At 38.6% G+C, this 23,160-nt stretch overlaps 1 protein-coding gene across 2 annotated transcripts in view; it reads right to left on the bottom strand.

Annotated features, from left to right (window-relative positions):
- The window catches only part of GTPBP8 (GTP binding protein 8 (putative)), a 28,510-nt gene extending 24,242 nt beyond the window's left edge, over positions 1–4,268 (bottom strand). Inside the window, exon 1 of one of the 2 annotated variants that reach the window (XM_001366848.4) lies at positions 3,900–4,268. In XM_001366848.4, coding sequence (XP_001366885.1) covers positions 3,900–4,226 — 327 coding nt within the window. In that variant the 5' untranslated portion in view covers positions 4,227–4,268. The remainder of the gene's footprint in view (positions 1–3,899) is intronic. The other variant, XM_056793463.1, reaches the window with a different exon arrangement.
- Between the last annotated feature and the right edge of the window lie 18,892 nt (positions 4,269–23,160).

The raw sequence follows: 23,160 nt of genomic DNA, 5'->3' as shown, positions 1-23,160 counted from the left end.
AATAAATGCTTTTCCATGCCATTTCATGTTGTAATTGACTCCTAATTTCCTCACTAATGGAGTAGTCAGTGAACTAGCAGAGAATTGTAAACAAACCCTAATGCCAGAAAATACAATTCTTTAAAATAGTAGAATTATTACAATACAGATAATAAATTCAGATAAATTACAAGCTAGGCAATATTTCCCAAAATAAGATTTAATTTAGGTGTCACTAGGGATAAGATTGCTGTGTCTAGAAACAGGAAGACCTGTGTTCAAATCTGGTCTCAGATATGTACCAACAGTGTGTGTTACTTTGGGCAAGTCACTTTACCTCTGCCTACCTCAGTTTTCTCATCTATAAAATGGGGATAATAACAGCATCTACCTCTCAAAACTATTCTGAGATAACTTTTGTAAAGCATTTAGCATAGTGCCTAGAGAAAAGCAAGTACTGTATAAATGCTATTATTAGTATTAGTAATAGTAGTAACATGCTTACACAAGGTTAATAAATCCTAGCACTCAATATTAGTAGGTATTTTTTTTTAAACCCTTACTTTCCGTCTTGGAGTCAATACTGTGTATTGGCTCCAAGGCAGAAGAGTGGTAAGGGCTAGGCAATGGGGGTCAAGTGACTTGCCCAGGGTCACACAACTAGGAAGTGGCTGAGGCCAGATTTGAACCTAGGACCTCCCGTCTCTAGGCATGGTTCTCAATCCACTGAGCTACCCAGCTGCCCCCTAGTAGGTATTTTTAATGAATGAAGAACACTGAATTAAGTCTAAATTGAATTATCAAAAATAACAATCAGATCAAAAAGAGAGAGAGGCAGAATATCACATTGAAATAGGTGCTAGGAGGCAGCTAGATGGCTCAATTGAGAGCCAGGCTTGGTGAGAAGGTCCTGGATTCAAATCTGAGCCCAGACACTTCCTGCCTGTGTGACCCTGGCAAGACACTTAACTACCATCGCCTAATCCTTACTGGTCTTCTGCCTTGAGATCAATTCATAGTATTGATTCTAAGATGGAAGGTAAGGGTTAAAAAAATAATAATAAGCAGAAGAAGAAAGAAAAAATTTTGAAAGGTAGCAGAGACAAATAGGGAAGTGTTAGAATTACAATGTAAATTTAAACTATACAATGAAAAGGAAGGTCCACATAAAAATTCTCAGTGTTATATGAAGACCCCTTTTTGTTTTGTCCTTTGTGTGGAGAGATGCCAATATTTGTTGATGTTTGTCAAGTAAAAGGGAAACTATACCAGAAAGCAATAAATAGCAGAACTACTTGCTACTGGCGTGAAAAATATAAAAGTGTAATAGTCTCAGTAAGCAAGACCTAAAAACCAATTCATATGGTAGTCTAATTTTCAATAGACTCAGCAACGCAAGACTATTAAGAAAAAAATACTTTATTTCACAAGAACTTTGAGGAATATTGGAAAGAAGTATGTTGAGAAATAGGTTTCGAATAGCACCATATATAATTTTGAAATAAGTTCTAAATGGATAAGTAATAGAAATGTAAAAATTCATAAAATAAAAAAAAAAAAGAAAATAGGTTATAGTTATAGAGGAAATTTCTGTACCAATGCATGAGGCAAAAATAAAACAAAACCTTAAATCACAAAATAAACAACTTTAGTTACAAAAAATAAGCCTTTTGCACACATAAAATCAATAGAAAAGGATTGGGAGAAATATTGGGTTTTTATCTCTGTAAGTAAGAGAGCCAACATTTACAGGGCACACTGGAACTAATAAAATTCTTCAATAGATATGTCAGTGGCAGTGTCAATCAACATTTATTAAATGCCTCATATGTGCCAGGCACTGTGTTAAGTGCTTACCATGTGCTGGATCCTCTATTAAGTTCTGGCAATACGAAAGACCTTTTCTTCCCTGTTCCAGTCAAAATAGCCTACTAGCTGTTCCCTCAATTTTGCATGCTACTTGTCTTCTGCCCTTGGCACAAGTCATCCTCCATGTTCAGAATGCATTTCCTCCTCACTCCCAATTCTAGGTCTTCCTCTGTCAATCAACAAGTATTTATTATAGCAAGGTACCAATTAGTGTGAACAATGATCCTCTACAGTATTTGAATCTGCACAGAATATCTTCACAGAGCCAAACCAATGACCACATTTTACAGAATTATAACTTCGAATTGGGCAAACTTGAATACATGCAGCCACTTCAAGTGACTCATTATTTGCACTAATCAGGGTTGGCTGTCCAAGGACAAAAGGGAACAGGAAAAGGATTGTGAATTTATAAAGAACCACCTGTGCTACTATGTATTGGCTCCAAGGCAGAAGAGTGGTAAGGGCTAGGCAATGGGGGTTAAGTGACTTGCCTAGGGTCACACAGCTAGGAAGTGTCTGAGGGCACATTTGAACCTAGGACCTCCTCTCTCTAGGCCTGGCTCTCAATCCATTGAGCCACCCAGCTGCCTCACTAAGTATCTTTTAAAAAATATAATCTCATTTGAGAAAACAGTCCTGGGAGGTGGGTACTATTATCCCCATTTTGTTGAGGAAAACTGAGGCAAACAGAGGTTAAGTTACCTTCCCAGGTATACTGCCAGGGGTTAGCTAGGTGGTACAGTGTAGAGACTCATATTCCTGAGTTCAGATCTAGCCTCGGAATGGAACCCTGGGCAAGTTACTCAGTTGGCCTCGGTTTCCTCATCTGTCAAATGAGCTGGTAAAGGAAACGACAAACCATTTTGGTATTTTTACCAAAAATGGGCATGAAGAGTTGGACGCAAATAAAATACCTAGACAACAATCAACCCAGCATCCCATAGTGAGGGTCTGAAGCTGGATTTGAACTCCTGTCTTCCTGACTCCAGGCCCAGGGCTCTCCCTGCGGCACCATCAGAGCCTTCAAATAGGAAACAATCCCTAGTGGTGTCAGCCTTACATCAGACAGGGAAGCCTAGAGCACATAAATAAAAAGGCAGAGGGCATTCTGGCCACTGGGGTCTGTCTGGAGCTGGACCAGAGTTCTGGAGGGGGCGGGTTGGGGATGGAGGAGGATTTTTACCCAACAGACAACAGGAAAGTGACTGGCAGCGGTGGGTAGGGCCAGGGGTGCTGAGAGATGTGAGGCGCAGAGGCTGAGAGGTGACTGAAACCTGAGTGAAGGAGGTGACTTACCTTGACGGATGACACAAGGGAGATAACCTGAGAAGGCAGGAATAGTAACATGGCAAGGGACTGGCTAGTTGGGCTGAGAAGTGGAGGATGACAAAGAGATGACAGGAGTGAGAGCGACAGACAGACAGTGAGACAGAAAGAGGGACAGATAAAGACAGGGAGAGGGAAGTCTGGAAGGGAGGGAGGTGTGGGCAACACTGAAGAAGTCCCAAACATAATACCTTCAATGTATATAAACCAGGTTCCGCTCATAGCCCAGAAACAATAGGGAGCCTCAGAAGATTACTGAGGGGGAGGGAGTGATAGGACCAGGGCAATCCCTGAAGACTGTTTGAGAAGCTGTGTGGCCACAACAGTTTTAGATATGGCCTGGGACACGCAGCCTGAAATACTCATGGACGGTGACAAGAACTCGGGGAAGGTTTCATCTGCATGGAGGTAAAGAGTTAGACCCAAGGCAGCTGAGGAGATTACTGAGAGAAGCAGAGAGGGCTCAGGATGGAACCTCAGCAAACGCACCAGCAATCCGAAGTCCTACCTCCCTGCCTTGACACCTTTTTAATTATTGAGTCATTTCAATTGTGTCTGACTTTTTATGTGCCATTGGGTTTTAAGGGCACTGAGCTATTATTGGATGTTTACTATTTGCCCAGAAGCTCCAGTCTATTAAATTTGGCTGGGCTCTAGGTACTGCAACAGGAAGCACGAGACAGCCGCCTAGCCCGCCCCTCTCCCCTTCTCCGCCACCTCACCTCGGGGCTAGAAGAGGAGGGGGCGTGGTCGAGGCGCACCGCGCTGCTGAGGTAGTCGATCCGGTGGTTGGGGGAAGGGCAGAAGGCGACTTCAGCTCTCGCGATGTCCTCCAGGCTCGGGTCAAACGTCCTCACGTGCAATTTAGCGCTCACTCCGGGGACCAAGTAGCGCTCCAACTCCTGCAATGGAAACATAAGCCCCTTCTGCTGCCTCTCGGGTAGGCGCAGCACGTTCGAGACAGCCGCCGGTCCGCTGTACGCTCGTAACCCCACCAGCCGCCGCGGGACTATCCCCGCCAGCGTTGTGGACAGCCCCAGCGGGCCCATCTTTAACTGGAGAGACCGAACTCCGGTGCGCGTGCGCAGAGTGCTCGCACTGCTTTCTGGGAGTCGTAGTCTTTCAATTCCCCTCCAGCCCCGCCCATCACGGCTTGTATCCTTTTACTTACTAAACTTCTGATTTGAGGGCTGGAGTGGATTGGAAGGGCTGTTCTGATTCCAATTCCACTCCAGTAAAATGCACATCCTGTGGATTCTAACGCCAAAGCCTAGGGCTTATACCCCTTTCTCTTCTCTGCTACGGATAGCAAGTTCCTGGCCTATTGCAATATCCCTATGGGTAGTTTGCCAGCCTCAAAAGTCTGACTCCTCCTAGTTATCCTCCACAGTTTCTTACAGCGCAAATCTGAAGTCATCTCTAATCAAGAAACTCCTGTGGCTACCTATTACTACCACTACTTACTACCACTTGGATCACTACTATTACTAAGCTTGCATTTATATAACACTCTGCTAAGAACTTTTCAATTATCATTTTATTTGCTCCTCCCAACAACTCTGGAGGAAAGGGCTATTATCCCCATTTTACAGATGAGGAAACAGAGGCAGACAGATGAAGTGACTTACCCAGAGTCACACAACTAGTGTGACTACTTAAGTAAGTAGTAAGTACTCGTCCTTAGGATAACCATATAAAATATGGTTAGGCATCAAAAGCCTTTCATAACCTTCTACCTTCCCAGTCTTCTCACCCCTTTTCTCCATACTCCTAGTATCACTGGCCTCCTCTGCTGCCTTGGGCATAAGACATTCCATCAGTCAATTCCTGTCTTCTTCAATGCTCATTCCCCATGCCTAGAATTCTCTCCCTCTTCATCTCCAATTGCTGTTCTCCCTGACTTCTTTCAAGTCGTAGCCAAAATTCATCTTCTATAAGCAGCTTGTCCTTAATTCTGGTGCCTTCTCTCAGAGATTCTCTAATGGATTATTTGTACATATTTATTTGCTTACTGTCTCTCCTATTTGACAGTGAGCTCTGCCTGACACATAGTAAAGTGCTTAATAAAAGCCTCTCCACTTGAATCACAGTGAAGGGTTTTGGTGTAGCAGAAAGAGGGTTGAGTTTAGAGTCAATAGCTTGCTTCTCACATCCAGTACCTACTTGGGTAAAGTTGAAGGGGTCTGCACCTCAGTATCCTCATTCATAAAATGAAGGGGTTCCACTAAAAGACCTTTGAAATTTTGCTCAGTTCTAAATTTATCATGCTATGGGCTATGACAGGTGGATCAATCCCTGACCATGGCTGAGAGGTACACAGCTCTGGAGGTATTCTCACAAGATAATTTGCTTAAGAAAGTAAGCTGTTAGTTCTTCAAGGTCTCTCTTCTGTTTTCCATAGATATGTTGATGGTTGACATCCTAACTATAAACATGCACTGGCTGAAGAGAACAAAAATACTAAAGGAAAAGGGCCTGATGAGAAATGCCTGGTTTTGTTTTTGTTTTTGCCAGGTCTTCTCACTGGCCTTCTGTAAAGAGTTTAGACATGTCACAAGATGACCCATTAATTTGGGACTACTCAACCTCAAAGCACAAGGCTGAATGAACAGTACAGATGCTTCAGGGTTGTTTCATGATATCACAGGGGAACATTTTACTTCAAAAAAGCAATTTTTTCAACGTTTAATTGGTGCTCTAATTAGTCCATAGTACAATGCAGAAACGGGTAGCTTTGAAACTTCCTTGTGTTTAGAAAAGTTTTAGTGTTCCAAACAGCAAGTTTTGTGTACTCTTAAGTAAAATGATTGGCAGCTAAGTGGCAAAGTGGATAGAGAACTAGGCCTGGATTCAGGAAGGCCTGAATTCAAATGTGGCTTCAGACACTTATTAACTATGTGATTCTGGGCAAATCACTTAACCCTGTTTGCCTCAGTTTCCTCAACTGTAAAATGAGCTAGAGAAAGAACACAAATGAAAAAACAACTGAACAACATGCACGTGCAATCATACAAAATATATTTTCATATTAGTCATTTTGTGAAAGTAAATGTAGACCCCCCCCCCCCAAATTAACCTAAAGGAAAATCTAAAAAGGTAAAAAATCAGTATGTTTCCATCTGTATTCAGATACCATCAGTTCTTTCTCTGGAGGTAGATAACATTTTTCATAAGTCCTTCAGAACTGACACATATTTTTGATGAGAAGAGGAAATGACAGCTGAAGGAGTCTCTCTGTTACCAGCCTACCCTTCTGCTAATGATGAATAGTCTGGGTTGATTAGAGTCGCATAAATCTTCTCAATGAACCATCAATGCTGTGAAGCAGACAGAAGGTAGGATCAAAGGTGACTATCAGTAACAGAAAAGTAAATGGGGAAATAGCATTAGGAGTTAACTCTGTTTTCCCAGAATATAAACAGTTTTTCCAAACTATTAAAAGTTGAACACAAAATTTCCCTATATAATTAATAAGAGAGAGAAATTAAAACAATTCCAAGGTTTAACCTCAGAATTAAACAGAGAAGCAAAGATGAAAAGATCACGATCGTCTAATACGCTGTAGGAACTATGAGTGTCTAGTCATTCTAGAAAACAGTTTGGAGTTTACAATTTACATTCACTATTGTGTAATGATTAGGATTTTCTTGGAGACTATATATTAAATTATGATTATTTATTAATACAAGTTGGAGAGAGAAAGAAAGAAAAAGATCACTTGGTCAACCTAACAAAAGTCTCCAAGTTCTCAGCCTGCCATGGCCCAAGCCTTGTAGACTCAGCACAAGCAGCTGCAAGCTGTGTCGGGCCAGATCACCAGATCAGATAAGATAACATTCATTGTTAGACCCAAGGAGAGAGTGCTAGCTCTGTGCTGGAAGAAGAAAGACACATTCACGCTTCTCCCCTGGCTTATAAAGCTAGTCAATTCCCTATGTTGTGGACTCTAATTGGCTAGGCCAAGGTCCAGAAAGATTAAGCAATTTTTTCAAGGTTATAATTTTTAAGTGGCTGATCTGGGGCTTGAACTCAAGTCCTGTGACAAGTTCTGTGGTACCACTCTGCAGTCAGAATAAATAAGGAACATAAAGAATCCAGGAAGTCATAATAAGACTTACATAAATGGATACAGCATTATGTAAGCAGAACCAAGAAAAAAAAAAGCAATATAACAACTGCAATATTGTAACATTAAAAGGTGGCCAACCTGTGATTAATTTTAATGATTAATTTTTTTACTTCAGTGAACTGGTGATGTACCACAGCTTTCTCCTCATAGTAGAGAGGTAGGGAAAATTGAATGAGAAATCTGGAATAAGCTATAATATACCACAACTATATTTGCTAGTTTTGCTTATTTTACAAAGGTGGGACCAAGTGTATAGGAGGAAAGATGGTGGCTTAAGGGGTAGGCTGTGGAGTAAAAACAAAAGGCAATAATGAGTTGCCTGCTATATCAACTCTAATTTTCTCTGCCTTATACTTATGAGGTATTCAGGGAAAATATGGTGGATTTGGTATCAGAAGCATATGGCTCAGACATTTATACCACTTGTGAGACTCTGGGCAAATCACTTAATTTTTCTGGACCTCAGTTTTATCATTTGAAAAATGAAGGGGTTGGATTAGGTCTTTGGATTTTCAGTTCTATGAGCTAAGAGGACCTCCCTCCTCCTCCCCTTTTTATCTCTAACCATTCTCCAATTTTCCTACTGTGCTCCAGGAGGACCAGTGTACTTACTGTTCTCTGGACACACCTTACTAATTCCTGTTTGTGAGCTTTTGCTCTATTTTTTCCATTTGGAATGCTCTTCCTTTCTTTACACTAATATACATCTGTGATTTAATTATTATCAAAATTAAAGCTCACTGCCTACAGAAGGTGTTTCCTGATTAATCCATCAGTTCTGATCTTATCAATACTCAAATTCTTAATATTAAACTATATTGAACAACTATATCTTGTGCTTGTTCATATGTTCTTTTGTAATTGTTCTTCAATTATTTTATTTCTCCAAGTAGATTATAAACTCCTTAAGACCAGGAGCTTCTTCTGTACATTAAAACAAATGTATAATATATGTCCTGCTAAGATGGCAGAAAAATGCTTGAATGAATGAATGAAAAGGTAGATACATAATTAAATAGTCTTGATTAAAAAAAAACTTTCCTCATTTAAAAAAATGTTACTTAAAAAATTGCAGCTTATACTTAGGTGGGAGTAAGTTTTAAACAAAAGTACAGTGTCAGCTTGAGACTTTCACCAGAGTGGGAGTTTCCAGGAATAAACATCTTCTGACTAACCACAAGCTTGAAGCTATTTCTAAAGTAACTCCCTTTTGACTGCTCAATAAACTGTACCCTTGAGGTATTGTAATAAGATTCTTCTGTCCTTATTTACATAAATTCAAGGAATAAGGAAAAAGGCAATCTTGAGTCCCTATCGATGGTCTGATGTCAGTTACTGATTTTTGCTTTTGGGGGATAAGTGGAAATGCTTCATATCCTTGGAATTTTGAACATTAAATTGAAACATTTATTAAATGGAAAATGTAGCTGTATCAGTCAAAAAGATATTCATTCATTATAATCATCAGGCTGTCAAATGTTTATTAAATGTTTGTTATACTATATTATATACATTCTGGTACTGATGATAAGTGGTACATTTTGACAGCTTTGAGTGGATGGGATGGACTAAACCAAAAGGAGTTGAAGAGACAAGGAAAGCAGAGCCAAAGACATTGTAACTAGAAAATAGCTTCCTATTATTAACAGAGAGATAAGGCAATAAGAACTGCTTGCCAAAGGTGCTATACAGAGACAGGTTAAAGTCTTACTGGAAGTTCTCAAATGGGGAGAAAGCTCAGCAGAGTCTTTACATTTGCTTTTGTTTGAACCCTAAGTGCTTCTGGGTGCTGTTTCAAGATCAGCCACCCACAAGTGAATCTACCAAACTCTCTGTACTTTGAATTGTAAAAAAGAAAAGTTAAGGAGGGGTAATCTTAAATGAGAAGCAAAAACTATGAGAAGGGAGATGAATTTTGCATTCATTTTATGTATATATATATATACATATATATATATATATGTTGTATATATATATATGTATGTATTTTTTATGCCAGAGTAATCTTTTTTTTTTATTTTTAAAATGAACACTTCCCCCTTTCAGGTGGTTTCCTTTTTTAACCTCTTCTTCTATGCTAAATCTTCCCTTTGGAGTTTGTAGGTTCTATTTTAACCCATCTATGTCTACATTGGTCTGTCTAGATGCAACTCATAGAAAGGCAGAAATAGACATCTCCAGCATTTTCTTCCCCAAACCCTTTCTCCAAAGGAGATTTTATTTTTGCCAGACATAGAAGGAGGAAATTAAGGACAGAGATTGGTCAACTTGCTCTTATCAGAGAAAAGGGGTACCAGGCAAGGCATATGTATCTGCTTCTTTAAATATTATTAACCTAGGGGATATAATTTTTAGATTCAAGCTATATTCCTCATCTCTGTTCCTTAATGGGAATTCAGTTCCCCAAGGCTTGATCCTTTCCCATTGAAAGCTAGCAAACAAAACCCTCCCCACATTTTCCCCCCAAATCAATATCAAAACAGAAATTGGAGAAAGTATGCATAGGAGGCTGGAAAATACATAGAATAATTAATTTTTACCACTGGGAGAGAGATATCGGATCATCCAAAAGAGAAAGAGTCCAAAGAAAAATTCCCTGAAGTCTCCAATGTAAATTGGGGAAAGGGACATAATAAAGACCACCAACTCCTCATGTTAGTTTCTTCCCAGCATCTTCTCTCTTCAGTGATCTGATCTGAAGAGAGGCTGGAAATGAACATCTTTCTTGAAGCTGGAAACCAGGAAAACCCAGGATTTCTTCTCCTTTTCTTATCAACCTTTCTCCCTTACAAGGTGTGGGACATTGTGTAATCAATCTCCACCAATGAGGGGAGGGTTCCATGTGAAGAAGAGTTACACTTATAATTAAGAAAAACTAAAACTAGAAAAATGCTACATTATTCCTACAGTACCTTTCTCCTCCTTCATTGAAGGATGTGTATTTCATATTTTGTTCTATGGAACCAAGATTGTTCATTGAAATTAATCTTGAATTCAGTCAACATTTAGTGATTTTAAATTTATATTATTGTAGTTTTACATATATGTATATGTAGTTACATATATGTATATATATATATATAGTATATATATTGTTCTCCTGGTTCTCAGGCCTCACCCCACTCCCCAGACCACCAGCTCCCCCTACCTTGTGCTGTGCTCCTGCCCCCTCAAGTGCTAGGCGAGCCCTATCCTCCCCCTCCCCCTAAACAGGGAGGGAGAAAGTGCTCCCATTGGGCTGCTGGTCAGAGGGGTGGGTAATGTGAAAAAAAAACATCATCAGGAAAGGTGGAGAAGGGGAGGGGAGCTACTCCACCTGAGGAGTCCCTCTGCTTTTCTAGTAACAAACTCTGGGGTGGGGGTGGGGTTAGGTGACTGTGAGCCCACGGAGAGCACTCTCTGCCTGCCATCTTTGGCCCCTGTGCCATAGGTTCACCATTACTGATATAGATCTTCCCACATTTTTCTAAATTCTCCATATTTGCTATTTTTTTTTTACAACATAAAGATATTCCATTATATTAACTTAATACTATTTGCTTAGTTATTGCCCAATCTATGGGCACTCATTTAATTTACATCTTTTTTTTTTTATGCTACTACAGGGAGTATTGCTATGAATATTGTATGATATATAGGACCATTTTTTCTGTCATTCATATTTTGGGGAATATATTGTCAACTCTTGATTGACCACAGGATATGAAAAAGCTTCGTCACTTTTTTACATAATACCACACTGTTTTCCAGAACAGTTAAGTCAATTCACAGTTCTATCAATAATAGTGTATTTGTGTATCTGCTTTTCCACATCTCTTACAACATGAACTATTTCCATTGATCATTTTTATCATCTTTGCAAGTTTGCATGGAGTACAAAGAAACTGGGGTTGTTTTAATTTGCATTTCTCAAGTTATTAGTGATTTGGTTGCTGATTACTGCATTTTTTCTTCAGAAAACCATTCCTATTTTTAACTCACTTATCTATAGAGAAATGACTTGATTTTTATGTGTCAAATCTTTGTTTATCTCAGACATCAAACTTTTATCAGAGAAATTTAACACTAACATTGTTTTGAGTTTCTCTTTTCCTTGCTTCATTGAATTTGTTACTACTTTTGTACTTTATAATTCTGTAATTACTTTAGAATTTTGTTCAAAATTATCTATTTTATTTTTCCTTGTCTTTACTATCCCTTGCTTGCTTAAGTGTCTTCTTAACTGTAGCTTTGAATGGTACTTCCATTCTCTTCCATTTATTTAATCTTAATCCTGGCCAGGTTGGAAGTGGCTATGAATTTTGTTTGAATAATGTGAATGCTGAGGACTGGAAGAGCAAGGCATCTTGTAAATTTAAGTTGATATGTGCTAGGAAAATGTGAGGTTGCCATTTTATTATGCATGAAATTCTTAAGTTTATGTGTTTAGGAAAGTATTAAATATAGTTAGTAAGGAAAAAAAAAACCTTTTCTACTGAGTATTCCTTGGAGCCCAATTCTAGTCTTTTAAAAAATGTTTTATTGGTGCTTTTATTTTAATAATCAAGTCCCTCCAGATTGAATTCACCCTTGCAACAAAGGAAAATAATAAGGCAAAACATTTCAAAATTTGACAGTGTAACAATATTTCTGTTCTAGTAGTCAGTTCCTTGCCTTTCTGCTGTGAGAAGGGGATTTTGTGTATGGTCTTGAGCGAAGCTCTAAAGGTATATTTTATATTAGGATGCTGAGTAGAATTTCAAAAGCTGACATTTGTAGTTCACTTAATGGTATCTGTCAATGTAGGTAGCTTATAACTAATTTAGATGATTTGTGTCTTTAATAAGCCTTGAATTACATGTTTTGTTTGAGGTCAACTTTTGGGCAAACTGGAACATAAAAAGAGACAGAGAGAGCTCTCAGAACTTAGGAGAGAAGAGCTTTTTTTTCTGACTTCTGGCCTCAAGAGATGCCACAAGCAGTTCTAGTCTCTTCTCAGTGCAGTCCCCAAAGGGATAAGAAAACTTTGAAAATGCTCACAATTTAGCTATTTTTGCATAGCAGATATGTTGATTAGGTCGACTCACTTTAGCAAATTCTAGTGAGGGATATTTTAAGCTCAATGAATTTTAGAATGAGAAGACAATGATTTTCCACTACTCATTTCACTTCCTATATTTGAAATGAGTGGTCATATGCTAATTCAGTATCTATATATACTAGGGATGGGAAAAAGATAAAACTCACATAAAAAACTTGTGCTTTCAAGTGATGGTGCCATCCTTCAAGTCTTTGGCTATATTGGGGTTATTGGTTTGGCAGCTTTCAGGAGTGCTTCTCAGCTTTCCCCATTTGTGTAAGAAAAGTACCATCTCTGATGTGTTAGGGATGTTCCCTCCCTTTGGAGAAGGGAATGGAAGAAAGGGGTTCCAGGGAAATAAGATGGTATTTGTTTCTTCTGCTTTCAGATCTAGGTTTTGGGATTTTTGAGCATTTCGTTAGTTGAAAGGATGAAGAAGAGAGAAAGGGAAGTGGTAAGGAAATCCGATAATCTATGCCTTACTTTAGGCCTGTTCTCTTAGAATTAGGAATCTGTTCTTCATGAATCTTGACTGTACTTCTGAGGAACTCTTTCCTGATAGGTGATCATGATCCTGGTACAAAGAAAGAAAGCACTAAAGCTTGTTCATGGATTGAATTTCTGATTTAACTCTTAATTTTCCTGTATTCTAGATTCTAGGGAAGGAGTTCATTGCCTGGGATCCATGGATAGATTTCAAGGGACCTATGAACTTGGATTGAAAAAAAAATACATTCTCTATTTTCACTAATCTCTACTAAGTTAACATTTCCTTTTATTATGAATATAGGTAACAAACGTTATTCTAAGTTCATGGAAGTACCAAACTATAAAAGAAGTTTATGACACTAAAATGGGTTAAAGACCACTTGTTCTAGATCATTGCATAAGCACGGTGAAGAAGCTAGCATTCACTTGGGACCTTTGTTTAGTACCTCATATATTTAGGTGACAGGTCCACAGACAATTGTTCAGGGCTACAAGAAGCTCTAATAAATACCTCCTACTCAGGGTTCTTTTGCTTTGGTGCCTTTTTCTTTTGCAGATGCTTATCTCTAATATACTTTTCTAGCCTTTTTTCATATTTCTCTCCTTCACATGCCTTATGTTATATCTAGACTAGAACTTTATTTTCCTGCCTTTGCCTGTTTCTTTACATATATATTCTTGGGAAACACTTCCCTCTCTCTGTTGTACTTTAAGTCTATGATTCTGTGAAGTCCTTCCCTTCTTTCAAGGCTTAATTCAGATGTTACATATTCATGAAGGTCATGTTCCATCCTGACCTCCTAGCTATCTTTCACCTTCAAATTTTTCATAGCCCTTTGTCGGAACCTTTCTTTTGCATATATCCCACTTTTCCTTATATGTAGTCACTATTGTTCATAGATTGTGGGTCAGGTGTGCTAGTACAGCCTTGGCGAATATTTCCATTGACTTTTACCAAGTGTGGATTGGAAATACCTAGATATACTATGTACATCTGTGACATGGAGATTTGTGCATATACTATTTCCTTACATTTTCTAAATTTTCAGCCTTTTGATTTTGTTCTGGTAATTCTTGTTGTCTTATTGAATCATTGAGTTCTTTTTGTTCTCTTCCCTTTTTCAAGATGTCTTTCACTTGGCTAAGTTGTTTCACTCTTCATTCTAGGTATTTCTTTTCCCTCTATCATTTTCCTCCTCAAGAGTTCTAAATTAAATTACAGTTCCATTTTTAAATCTCTTGCTTCATTTTTTTAAGCCATTCTTGGAGTCCTTGTGACTGAACCATTCTTTCCTCTGAAGTTCTACTTGCTCTTGTTGTAGTTACCTTCTTTTCCCGAGATTACCTTTTGGCATTTTCTTAACCCATTATAATTCTTCATTAGGGGCATTGAGGTGGTACAGTGGATAGAGTGTTGGGCCTTTAGTCAGGAAGATTCGTCTTTAGAGCACCAGACCTGGAAGATCTGGGTTCAAATTTGATCTTAGGCATTTATTAGCTGTGTGACACTAGGCAAGTTATTTAACCCTGTTTGCCTCAGTTTCTAAATATATAAAATGATCTGGAGAAGGAAATGGTAGGGTAACTATATGGCTAGGTGGATAGAGCACAGGGTTGGGAGAATCTGTGTTAGAATTTGGCTTCAGATACTTCCTAGCTGTGTGACCCTGGGGCAAGTCACTGAACCCCAGTTGCCTAGCCTTTGCCCTTCTGTCTTAGAGTTGTTACTAAGGCAGAAAGCAAGAGTTTAGAAAAAAAAGAAGGTGGTAAATCATTCCAGTATTTTTGCCCCCCAAAATCCCAAATGGAGTCATGGAGATTCAGATATAATACAAAAATGACTGAACAACAACAAAAATTTCTTCCTTGTGTTTGTCCTCTTATAGTTGCTAATATCTCATCTTGAGGTTCTGAGTTGGGACTTTGTATGAGGGTAAGTCTTTGACCCTTTTTTCCATGCTTATTTGCAGTGAGCAAGCCTCATTTAATCCTGATCCCTTTGTAATCTGAGGATTGCTGCTGCTGTTCTGGATTGGGTGACTTGGACCATGCCCTATCCTCTGTTGCAATTTCTGGTGTTTTTCCTGGTAGGTCAGTGAGAGTATTGGGCATCTCTGCTTCCTTCACATTCCCTATTCCCAACCAGGAGTTGGTTCCATAGTCTTCTATGGTCCTGAAATGACCCCAGTTGTATATTGGCAAACATGCTGGATTTAAACTTCCTGCAAGGACTGCTGTCACATGTGTCTGGTCATTTAGGTGTCCTTACTTCTTGCTGTAGCTCTAAATACATCTGTCATCTCCTGCATCTCCAACCCCCTAGCCCTGTTCCAACTGCTGCTTTTACAGTCTATCATCTTTATCCCACTAACTTCAGGGCCAACGTCTATAGCTCACTCTAATTTATGAATCTCTGGTTATTTGCCTTCCCAAACATTTGAGTCCCTGTGAGATTTGGCCAGGTTCAAGGTCTCTTGGCATCCCCTTCACAGTACCCAGAGGCTGCAGGCTTTCTACTACAGCTTACCTGGCTTCTAACCATCCCTGAGGCAATCAGTCTCCTAGGGTCCACAGATTTCTGACTATTTTGTGAGTGTGTGTGTGTGTGTGTGTGTGTGTGTGTGTGTGTGTGTGTATTTCAGGACTGTGAAGGATGCTTATTGTTGTTTCCCTTTGATCTTCTCAATCATTACAAAATTTGATGCATCACTAGATTTTTGCTGGCATCTTTGTGGAAGAACCAAGCTCCCTTATACCTTTCTACATTGTCATCTTAACTAGAAGTCCTGCAGAATAGAATGTTAAGTTCCTTCAGAGAAGTATGTGCTATTTATAAATGTACAAGCATACACACATTGTATATTTATGGTGCTTAGGATACCACCTTAATAAAAGGTTGATTAATAAATGTTGAATTGAATTAAGCTCCAAAGGCAACATTCATTTGACTTAGTCACTCATAGATAGATGTGCTAAATTTACTTGCATGGAATGAAAACATTCTAACTACCCTATAATCAAATTAACAAGAAGTATAACTGAAATAAATAATTTCATTTGTACTAATAGGAAATGATAAAATGTCAAGAATGAGGTTATTCTCTAATGAAATTCCATATTCTTATATACAAATTGATACTCCTCTAAACAATGAAAATAATTGATACAAGTGGGATTATGATATTATAAATTGAGAGCTAAAATGAAGCCAAAAAGCTATCTAGTCTAACTCCATCAATTTATAGTTAAGAAAACTCAAGACTTGACTTTTTTCAGTTCAAAAGGTAGTTTGGAGCCCAGATTAAAACCCAGGAGTTCTTCAACTCCAAATCTAGAATCTTTTAAACTGGACCATCCTGTCTTATTGAAGTGATACCTCGCATGAGCAGGATACATGAGAAAGAATAAATAAGTAGGAAAGAAACTAAGTGTGTGGGCAGGAAAGATGGTCATTGGCATGGCCATGGTGTATAGAATTTTGCTGAGCCCAATATAAAATATGCTGCTTCTGACTATTCTTTCACTGTGCAGAAAGAAACCATTAACATATACATTCATATATATATTTTACTTTTATATAATACAGTGATTTATGAATTACCTAAGACAAATGGTCAGTTTGGTTTGGGCTTATTTTGTGATAGCAAGGGTTATGGGTATATATGTGTGTGCATTCATGTGCATGTTCTTATAATACTATATATAACATGTTATATATAATATAATTAATAGAATACATATAACAATAACTAATATAATTAATATAACACTAGGCTAATTTAAAATATCTGACCTTAATTAGAATAACTGCATTGAAAATGGTTTCCCCACCTTAAAACAGTTGAGGACTGGATTTCATGCCATCCACTTATATTTTTCTTGCCTTTGTTATGGTTTATCAAAATAATGTATATTATGTAATTAAATATTGCATGCAAAAGGCATGACTCCCAAAACATATACTTCAATAGTTATTGGTTTGTGAAATCCAAACATTTCGAGGATAATTCCTATTTGTGACAAAGTTATTGCCACTCAGTTATGTTTGATTCTTCATGACCCCATGAAGAGCACACAGATACTATCCATGGCAAAGATACTAGAATGGTCCGCCCTTTTCTCTCTAAGTGGCTTGAGGCAAAAAAGAGGTTAAGTGATTTGCCTAAGATCACACAGCTAGTAAGTGTCTGAGGTTGAATCTGGACTCATGTCTCCCTGACTTTAGGCTCAGTGCTCTATGCACTAAGCCAGCTGTTGTCACAAGGAAAACAGAATCAGTGAAATCAAAGTGTCAATGAAAACAAAAAGCAATGCCAAGAACTGGCAAATTATTGCCACTTAATGAATCCCCAGATTAATCCTCAAACAAAGACCTTCAGAAGAATCTGGCAGCTGGAGGAATTTTTATTGGTTTCCTTATAGTGGGGTTTAGGCTTCTTGAAGTTAGAACAGTAAGAAAATCACGAATGAAAACTGCTGCTACCTATTGCTCTGAAGGGGAAATGGTTGTTATGGGCAAGATAACAAAAAGATGAGTGTAATAAAGATTAGAAAAATATAATCTTTATTATATGAAACTCACTTTTTAAAAAAAGCTATATAAAAATTGTTGTCAGAGCAGGTCCAAGTGAGATCTGGGCATTTTCATCAAAATTTAGTAAGATCTCAAGCCCCCTCCAAATGTTTTGGGGATCTTTTGCTTCTGGTAGACCTAGAAGTCATGTCATCATTAAAAGAATGATGAGCTCAAATATGCTGAGAAACAGAATTATTATGGAATTACAGAGATACCCAAATGAAGATGGAATATTGCTACTCAATCTGGTACTAGGCTTATATTTCATGAAAGGTTAAGAAATGTACCTAGAGATAGAAATAAAAATACTTCAGAAGTCTGAGAATTTACCTAATTTAAACCTCATGGAAAACCTATGACCATAAACAAGGCTACCTGGAAGAAGGGGCATTTCCTCAAAGATGAGCTTAAAACACAGTGTAGAATGGTTTCATGATGAAGAATGAAAGAATATGTCCCCAAATTTTGTGAACTCAATGTCAAATTATGTAAAACAAGTGACCGAAGAAAAGGAGAACATATTACCTGTTAAAAAGTTCTTTATGTGGAAAGTTGAAAGATTTATTGTATAAGTCAATAAATTTAACTAATTTACTTTGTCCCAGTTAATTTGCACACCATTGTGCTATTTAGAAATATTTTTAAAATCACTCTTTGGTGCAAATAAGTCTTAAAATTAAATTGCTCAATAATAAATAGCTCAGTGTAAATGTTATTAATAATTTGGTATACATTTTATGCCTTTTAGGGAAGATTGTTATGTATGCACAATAATCTTAGTCAGATGAATGTTAAACGGAAGTGAGTCATTTTGCAGCAAAGTATCATGTGTATCCATGCAATGAAATGATTTAGAGAACTGAAATTTTCCTCATTTTTGGGTCTTTCACAAGTTTAGAGCAAGTTTATCACAGATAAAGATTTCTTGGAGGATTATTTCAGAAAAGCTGAGGGGCAGAAGGGAAGATGAGTCATAGAAATCAGGAAGCAGAGACAAGCTGATAAAACCATTACTGTGTCATCTTCTTGTATCATATTCCCAATGAATATTACACCCGGTGGAGTTAAAAATCCAATGACTCTGTGTGTGTGTGTGTGTGTGTGAAGATGCAAATAGGAGCTGGACTAATTGTCTAAGGAAGATTGGATCTCCACATCAGCAAATACTTGCTTTTCTGGGTCCGAGTGTCATACATTACTCTAGGGAACTTCAGCAGGGGTTGGCCTATTACTCTAAGGAACACTGAGTTTCCTGCTCTTCTCCTCAGTAGAGGGTACTTGCTTTTCTGCTTCTTCGTTTTGGTGTCATACAAGGGCTTAGGTGAGAACGGGACAGTTCTGACCTGAAAGGACCAGAATCAAACAGGATAGGCTCTTTCTTCTGTCTCTATTTATTCACTTGTATCTATTTACTTGTTACTATATGCTCAGGCCCACTCACATTCTGAAATTAGTGAGGAAATAGAGAAGTTGCCCTATAACACAAAGCCTTTGTTTGATTCAGTATCTCAGACTTAATTCTTGAAACTGGAGCTCAATGCCTATTACCAAGAACCTCTGCCTAGATTCTGAATTATTACTGCCCAATCCATCAAATGACAAGCATTTATTGTTTCCTAAGTGCTAGGCGCTATACTCAATAGACATTAGTGGTATAAAGATAAAGAGGAAACAGTTTTTGCCCTCAATTAGCAGGTTGAGAACATATACAAAATAAATACAAGGTAGCATGGAGAGATTACTAGCAACTGAGGGAGTGGGCAAAAGCTTCATGTAAAAGGAAGAGAAAGAATTGTATCTTGAAGGGAGTAAGAGATCCTAAGAGATAAAGATGAGATAGTACATTACAGGCACTGAGGACAACCAATGTAAAGTCCTGGATATGAGAGATGAAATGCATGTAAAGAGGGAAATTTGTGAAAAAAGGGCACAGTGGCTGAACCATAGAGGATGAGAATATTTAATGGAGGCTAGAAGGGTAGATTGGGATCGAGTTGTGAAAAACTTTAAATACTAAACAGAGAAATGTATATTTTATGCTAGACACAATGGATTACCATTGAAAATTTTTTTATTGAATAGGAGAGAATTGTCTGAACTGTGTTTAAGAAAAATCATTTTGACAGCCCTGAGGAGGATAGATGGTAGTGGGGAAATCTCTAGAGTAGCAAACTGATAATAGTGACATGTTAAGGCCATACTCTTGTGTCTTCCCAGAATCTTTTCTTTCAGCAATTTGAAGTGGGGTTGACCTCTTCCATCTTTTCTTTTGAAGCTGGAAGCCAGGAGAGCCTCACTGCTCAAAGAAAACTTGAAGCTTGACCAGTCCCAAAGTGGGGGATCACTTAGAACTGAAACTCTCTGTCTTTCATCAACTCTTCCTTTGACAAACTGACTATAACTTTTCAGTATGGGTGGGAAAGTTTGGGAGCTACTCCATTATGGCTCTGGTCAGCAGGAGTTGGTCTAAAGATCCAGGTTTGGGTTCCATTACAGACCAGGATATGCAGCCCTGTGCTATCAAATTGATGGTTTGAAGATGCGGTCACTTTGGTTAATACTTCCAAATTTCTAGAGGAAGGGTACTTAGTTTCTCACATATGGTGAAGTCACTGTCATTGTGTAGCTTGAAAGGAAGCAACAGGAGCTTCTTCTTTCCTCACTGTTCTCTGAGGATGACTTTTATTTCTATGAAGAGGGGAAGTAGGAGGTTTGAGCAAGAGGTTACTCTGCTCTCCTGATAGTGTTGGTGGGGAGGTATTGGGCTAGAAGTGTATCTGTATGTTCCCTCAAATATTAGTCTGGGAGCTATGATTGGGTTCCACCTAATTTCTTTCTCTTTTTTAAAACCTTTACTATCTGTATTAGAATCAATGCTAAGTATATGTTCCAAGGCAGAAGAATGATAAGGGTTAGGCAATCAAGGCTAAATAACTTTCTCAGGGTCACATAACTAGGAGGTGTCTGAGGTCATATTTGACCACACCCTCCTGACTCCAGGTCTGGCTTTTATCCATTGAGCCACCTAGCTGCCCTTCCATCTAATTTCTAAACTTTGTTATTATTTGTGTGTGTGTGTGTGTGTGTGTGTGTGTGTGTGTGTGTGTGTGTGTGTATGTGTGTGGAGAAAGAGGACCTCAACTTCTATATGCAAAACTGGACCTCTTTCCAATGAGCACATGTAGTGAATAACCAAGAAATTCATTCATCCAAATCATAGCACAACAGAAATCAGAGAGGTTATATGTAGAAGAAAATATACTAAACAACACAGATTGAAGAGCTCTCCTGTTAGGAGAAAGAATACTCAGGCTCATGCTCTTTGTAGAGGCAAAAAATTGAAAAACGAGGGGATGCCCTTCAACTGAGGAATGGCTGAACAAATTGTGGCATATGTTGGTGATAGAATACTATTGTGCTCAAAGGAATAATAAAGTGGAGGAATTCCATGGAGACTGGAACAACCTCCAGGAATTGATGCAGAGCGAGAGGAGTAGAACCAGGAGAACATTGTACACAGAGACTGACACACTGTGGTACAATTGACTGTAATGGACTTCTCTATTAGCAGCAATGCAGTGACCCAGGACAATTCTGAGGGAGTCATGAGAAAGATGCTATCCACATTCAGAGGAAGAACTGTGGGAGTAGAAACACAGAAGAAAAACAACTGCTTGATTACATGGATCAAGGGTATATGATTGGGGATGTAGACTAACTGATCATCCTAGTGCAAACATCAACAACATGCAAATAGGTTTTGATCAAGGACACATGCAATATCCAGTAGAATTGTGCATTGGCTACGGGAAAGGGTGGGGAGGGGAGGGAAAGAACATGAATCTTGTAATGCTGGAAAAATATTCTACATTAATTAATTAAATAAAAATTTCCAACTTAAAAAAAAAAAAGAATACTTAGGCTCAACTGACAGAGATTCCCAGATCAAGAAGAAACTCCTTGAAATCTCTAGAGTAGCAAACTGATAATAGTGACATGTTAAGGCCATACTCTTGTGTCTTCCCAGAATCTTTTCTTTCAGCAATTTGAAGTGGGGTTGACCTCTTCCATCTTTTCTTTTGAAGCTGGAAGCCAGGAGAGCCTCACTGCTCAAAGAAAACTTGAAGCTTGACCAGTCCCAAAGTGGGGGATCACTTAGAACTGAAACTCTCTGTCTTTCATCAACTCTTCCCTGCTCTTCGTATAAGGCCTTTATGTCCAGCAATAAGGAGAGGATCCCATAACAATGAGCTTTGGAATAGGGTCATGCTGGGGACCAGCCCCTTACGACCCCTGAGAGGGGAGGGGGAGAGAGAGAAGGAAAGGGGAAGCGACAAAAAAGGTACGGACAGCTTTCACATAGTCATGGTATATAAAGGAAAGGGGGAGAGAGAGAGATTAAAGATGGAGCTTGGCCAGAGGCCAAGCTCCTGCAAGGACAGCCATCGCCTAGCCTGAAAGAGGAGAGAGGGGGAGAGAGAGCGAGGCGGAGCTTGCTGGGCCATAAATACCATTTGCTACGTAGTACATAGGGATGACCCTCATTGGTCAATGACAAGGCATAGGTGTGGTTTCTCTTGACCAGGGGAGAACAAAGAAACCTGTTTTCCCGCCTAACCTGGGAGAAGCTGGGGTCAAGGGTCAGAGGCCTTCCCAGCCATGAGCACTACTGAGCATGCCCAAGACTGACTGTTCCCCTTGCCCCTGGGCTGCTACATCTCCCCCTTTTTGTTTTACACACAAATGAATAGTGTAATATCAAAATGTAGCAACATTACAGCATTAACAAATACAAACACTCTGGTGCATAATCATATTCTGATACAGAGATGAAAAACCTATCCTGATTGTATAACTTAGATATCCCAATCAAGAATGAACATCAGCATAAACTGATTCAGTGATCAATCTTAAAAATTCCCAAACTGATCTTTCTATCTGCCTGTCTGCATTTCAAGATCAATGCAACAGTCTTAGTAGATATAAAAATGTTAAGAAAATAATTTCCACGCTACTGATCCTGGTCTAATGAGGTAGAACTCTATGATTCACATGACAGGTGCAATAACCAAACATGCCACCATTCACAGTCTGGACTATCAGAAGTTGTCAGCCTTTTCAACAGTTAGCAAAATACTATCCCTGGAGATGAAGGATAAGTCCTTCCTTTCTCTTGTCCTGATACTGCATCTTGGGGATCTTTCCGTGCTCACTGCCAGATGCCTGCCACATAGGAAACTGGTTGGTAGCTCGATGCCAGGACATCCAGCGACTGAGGGTGTCAGTACGCCATGTCTCTGCATTTCCCAATCTCAAACATCCATTTCACATGGAAAATGTAACCGTGGCTGAGGCTGTCTGATCCATAATGAAAGATTCATTATGATTCCCCTTGCATGCAATCAGACATCACTCTCCAGTATGGTCATCTGAAAATTAACAATTGCTGTCATGTTCTCATGTTCACCGACTGTTAGGTGACTGTAATTCTAGAAATCTTTGCACCTTCATAATTCTGGATCAGAGCATTAACAATACTTTCCTTGTACTCAAAAATTCTGGCCTTAATAGTGTAAAAGAAAAAATCAAGGTTGATCAATCAAGAGTGACTTTAAAAAGTTTCCTCTAAAAATATAAATACTGATCTCTATAAGATTCCTCTCCCTTTTCTTTTTGTTTGTGTGTTGGGAGAGATCCCTTTAAAGAAAAACATCCTCTCTAAACATTTCT

The sequence above is a fragment of the Monodelphis domestica genome, chromosome 4 (assembly GCF_027887165.1).
Source record: "Monodelphis domestica isolate mMonDom1 chromosome 4, mMonDom1.pri, whole genome shotgun sequence".
In the NCBI taxonomy this organism is placed as follows: Eukaryota; Metazoa; Chordata; class Mammalia; order Didelphimorphia; family Didelphidae; genus Monodelphis; species Monodelphis domestica.
This window is presented reverse-complemented; position numbering and strand designations above follow the sequence as displayed.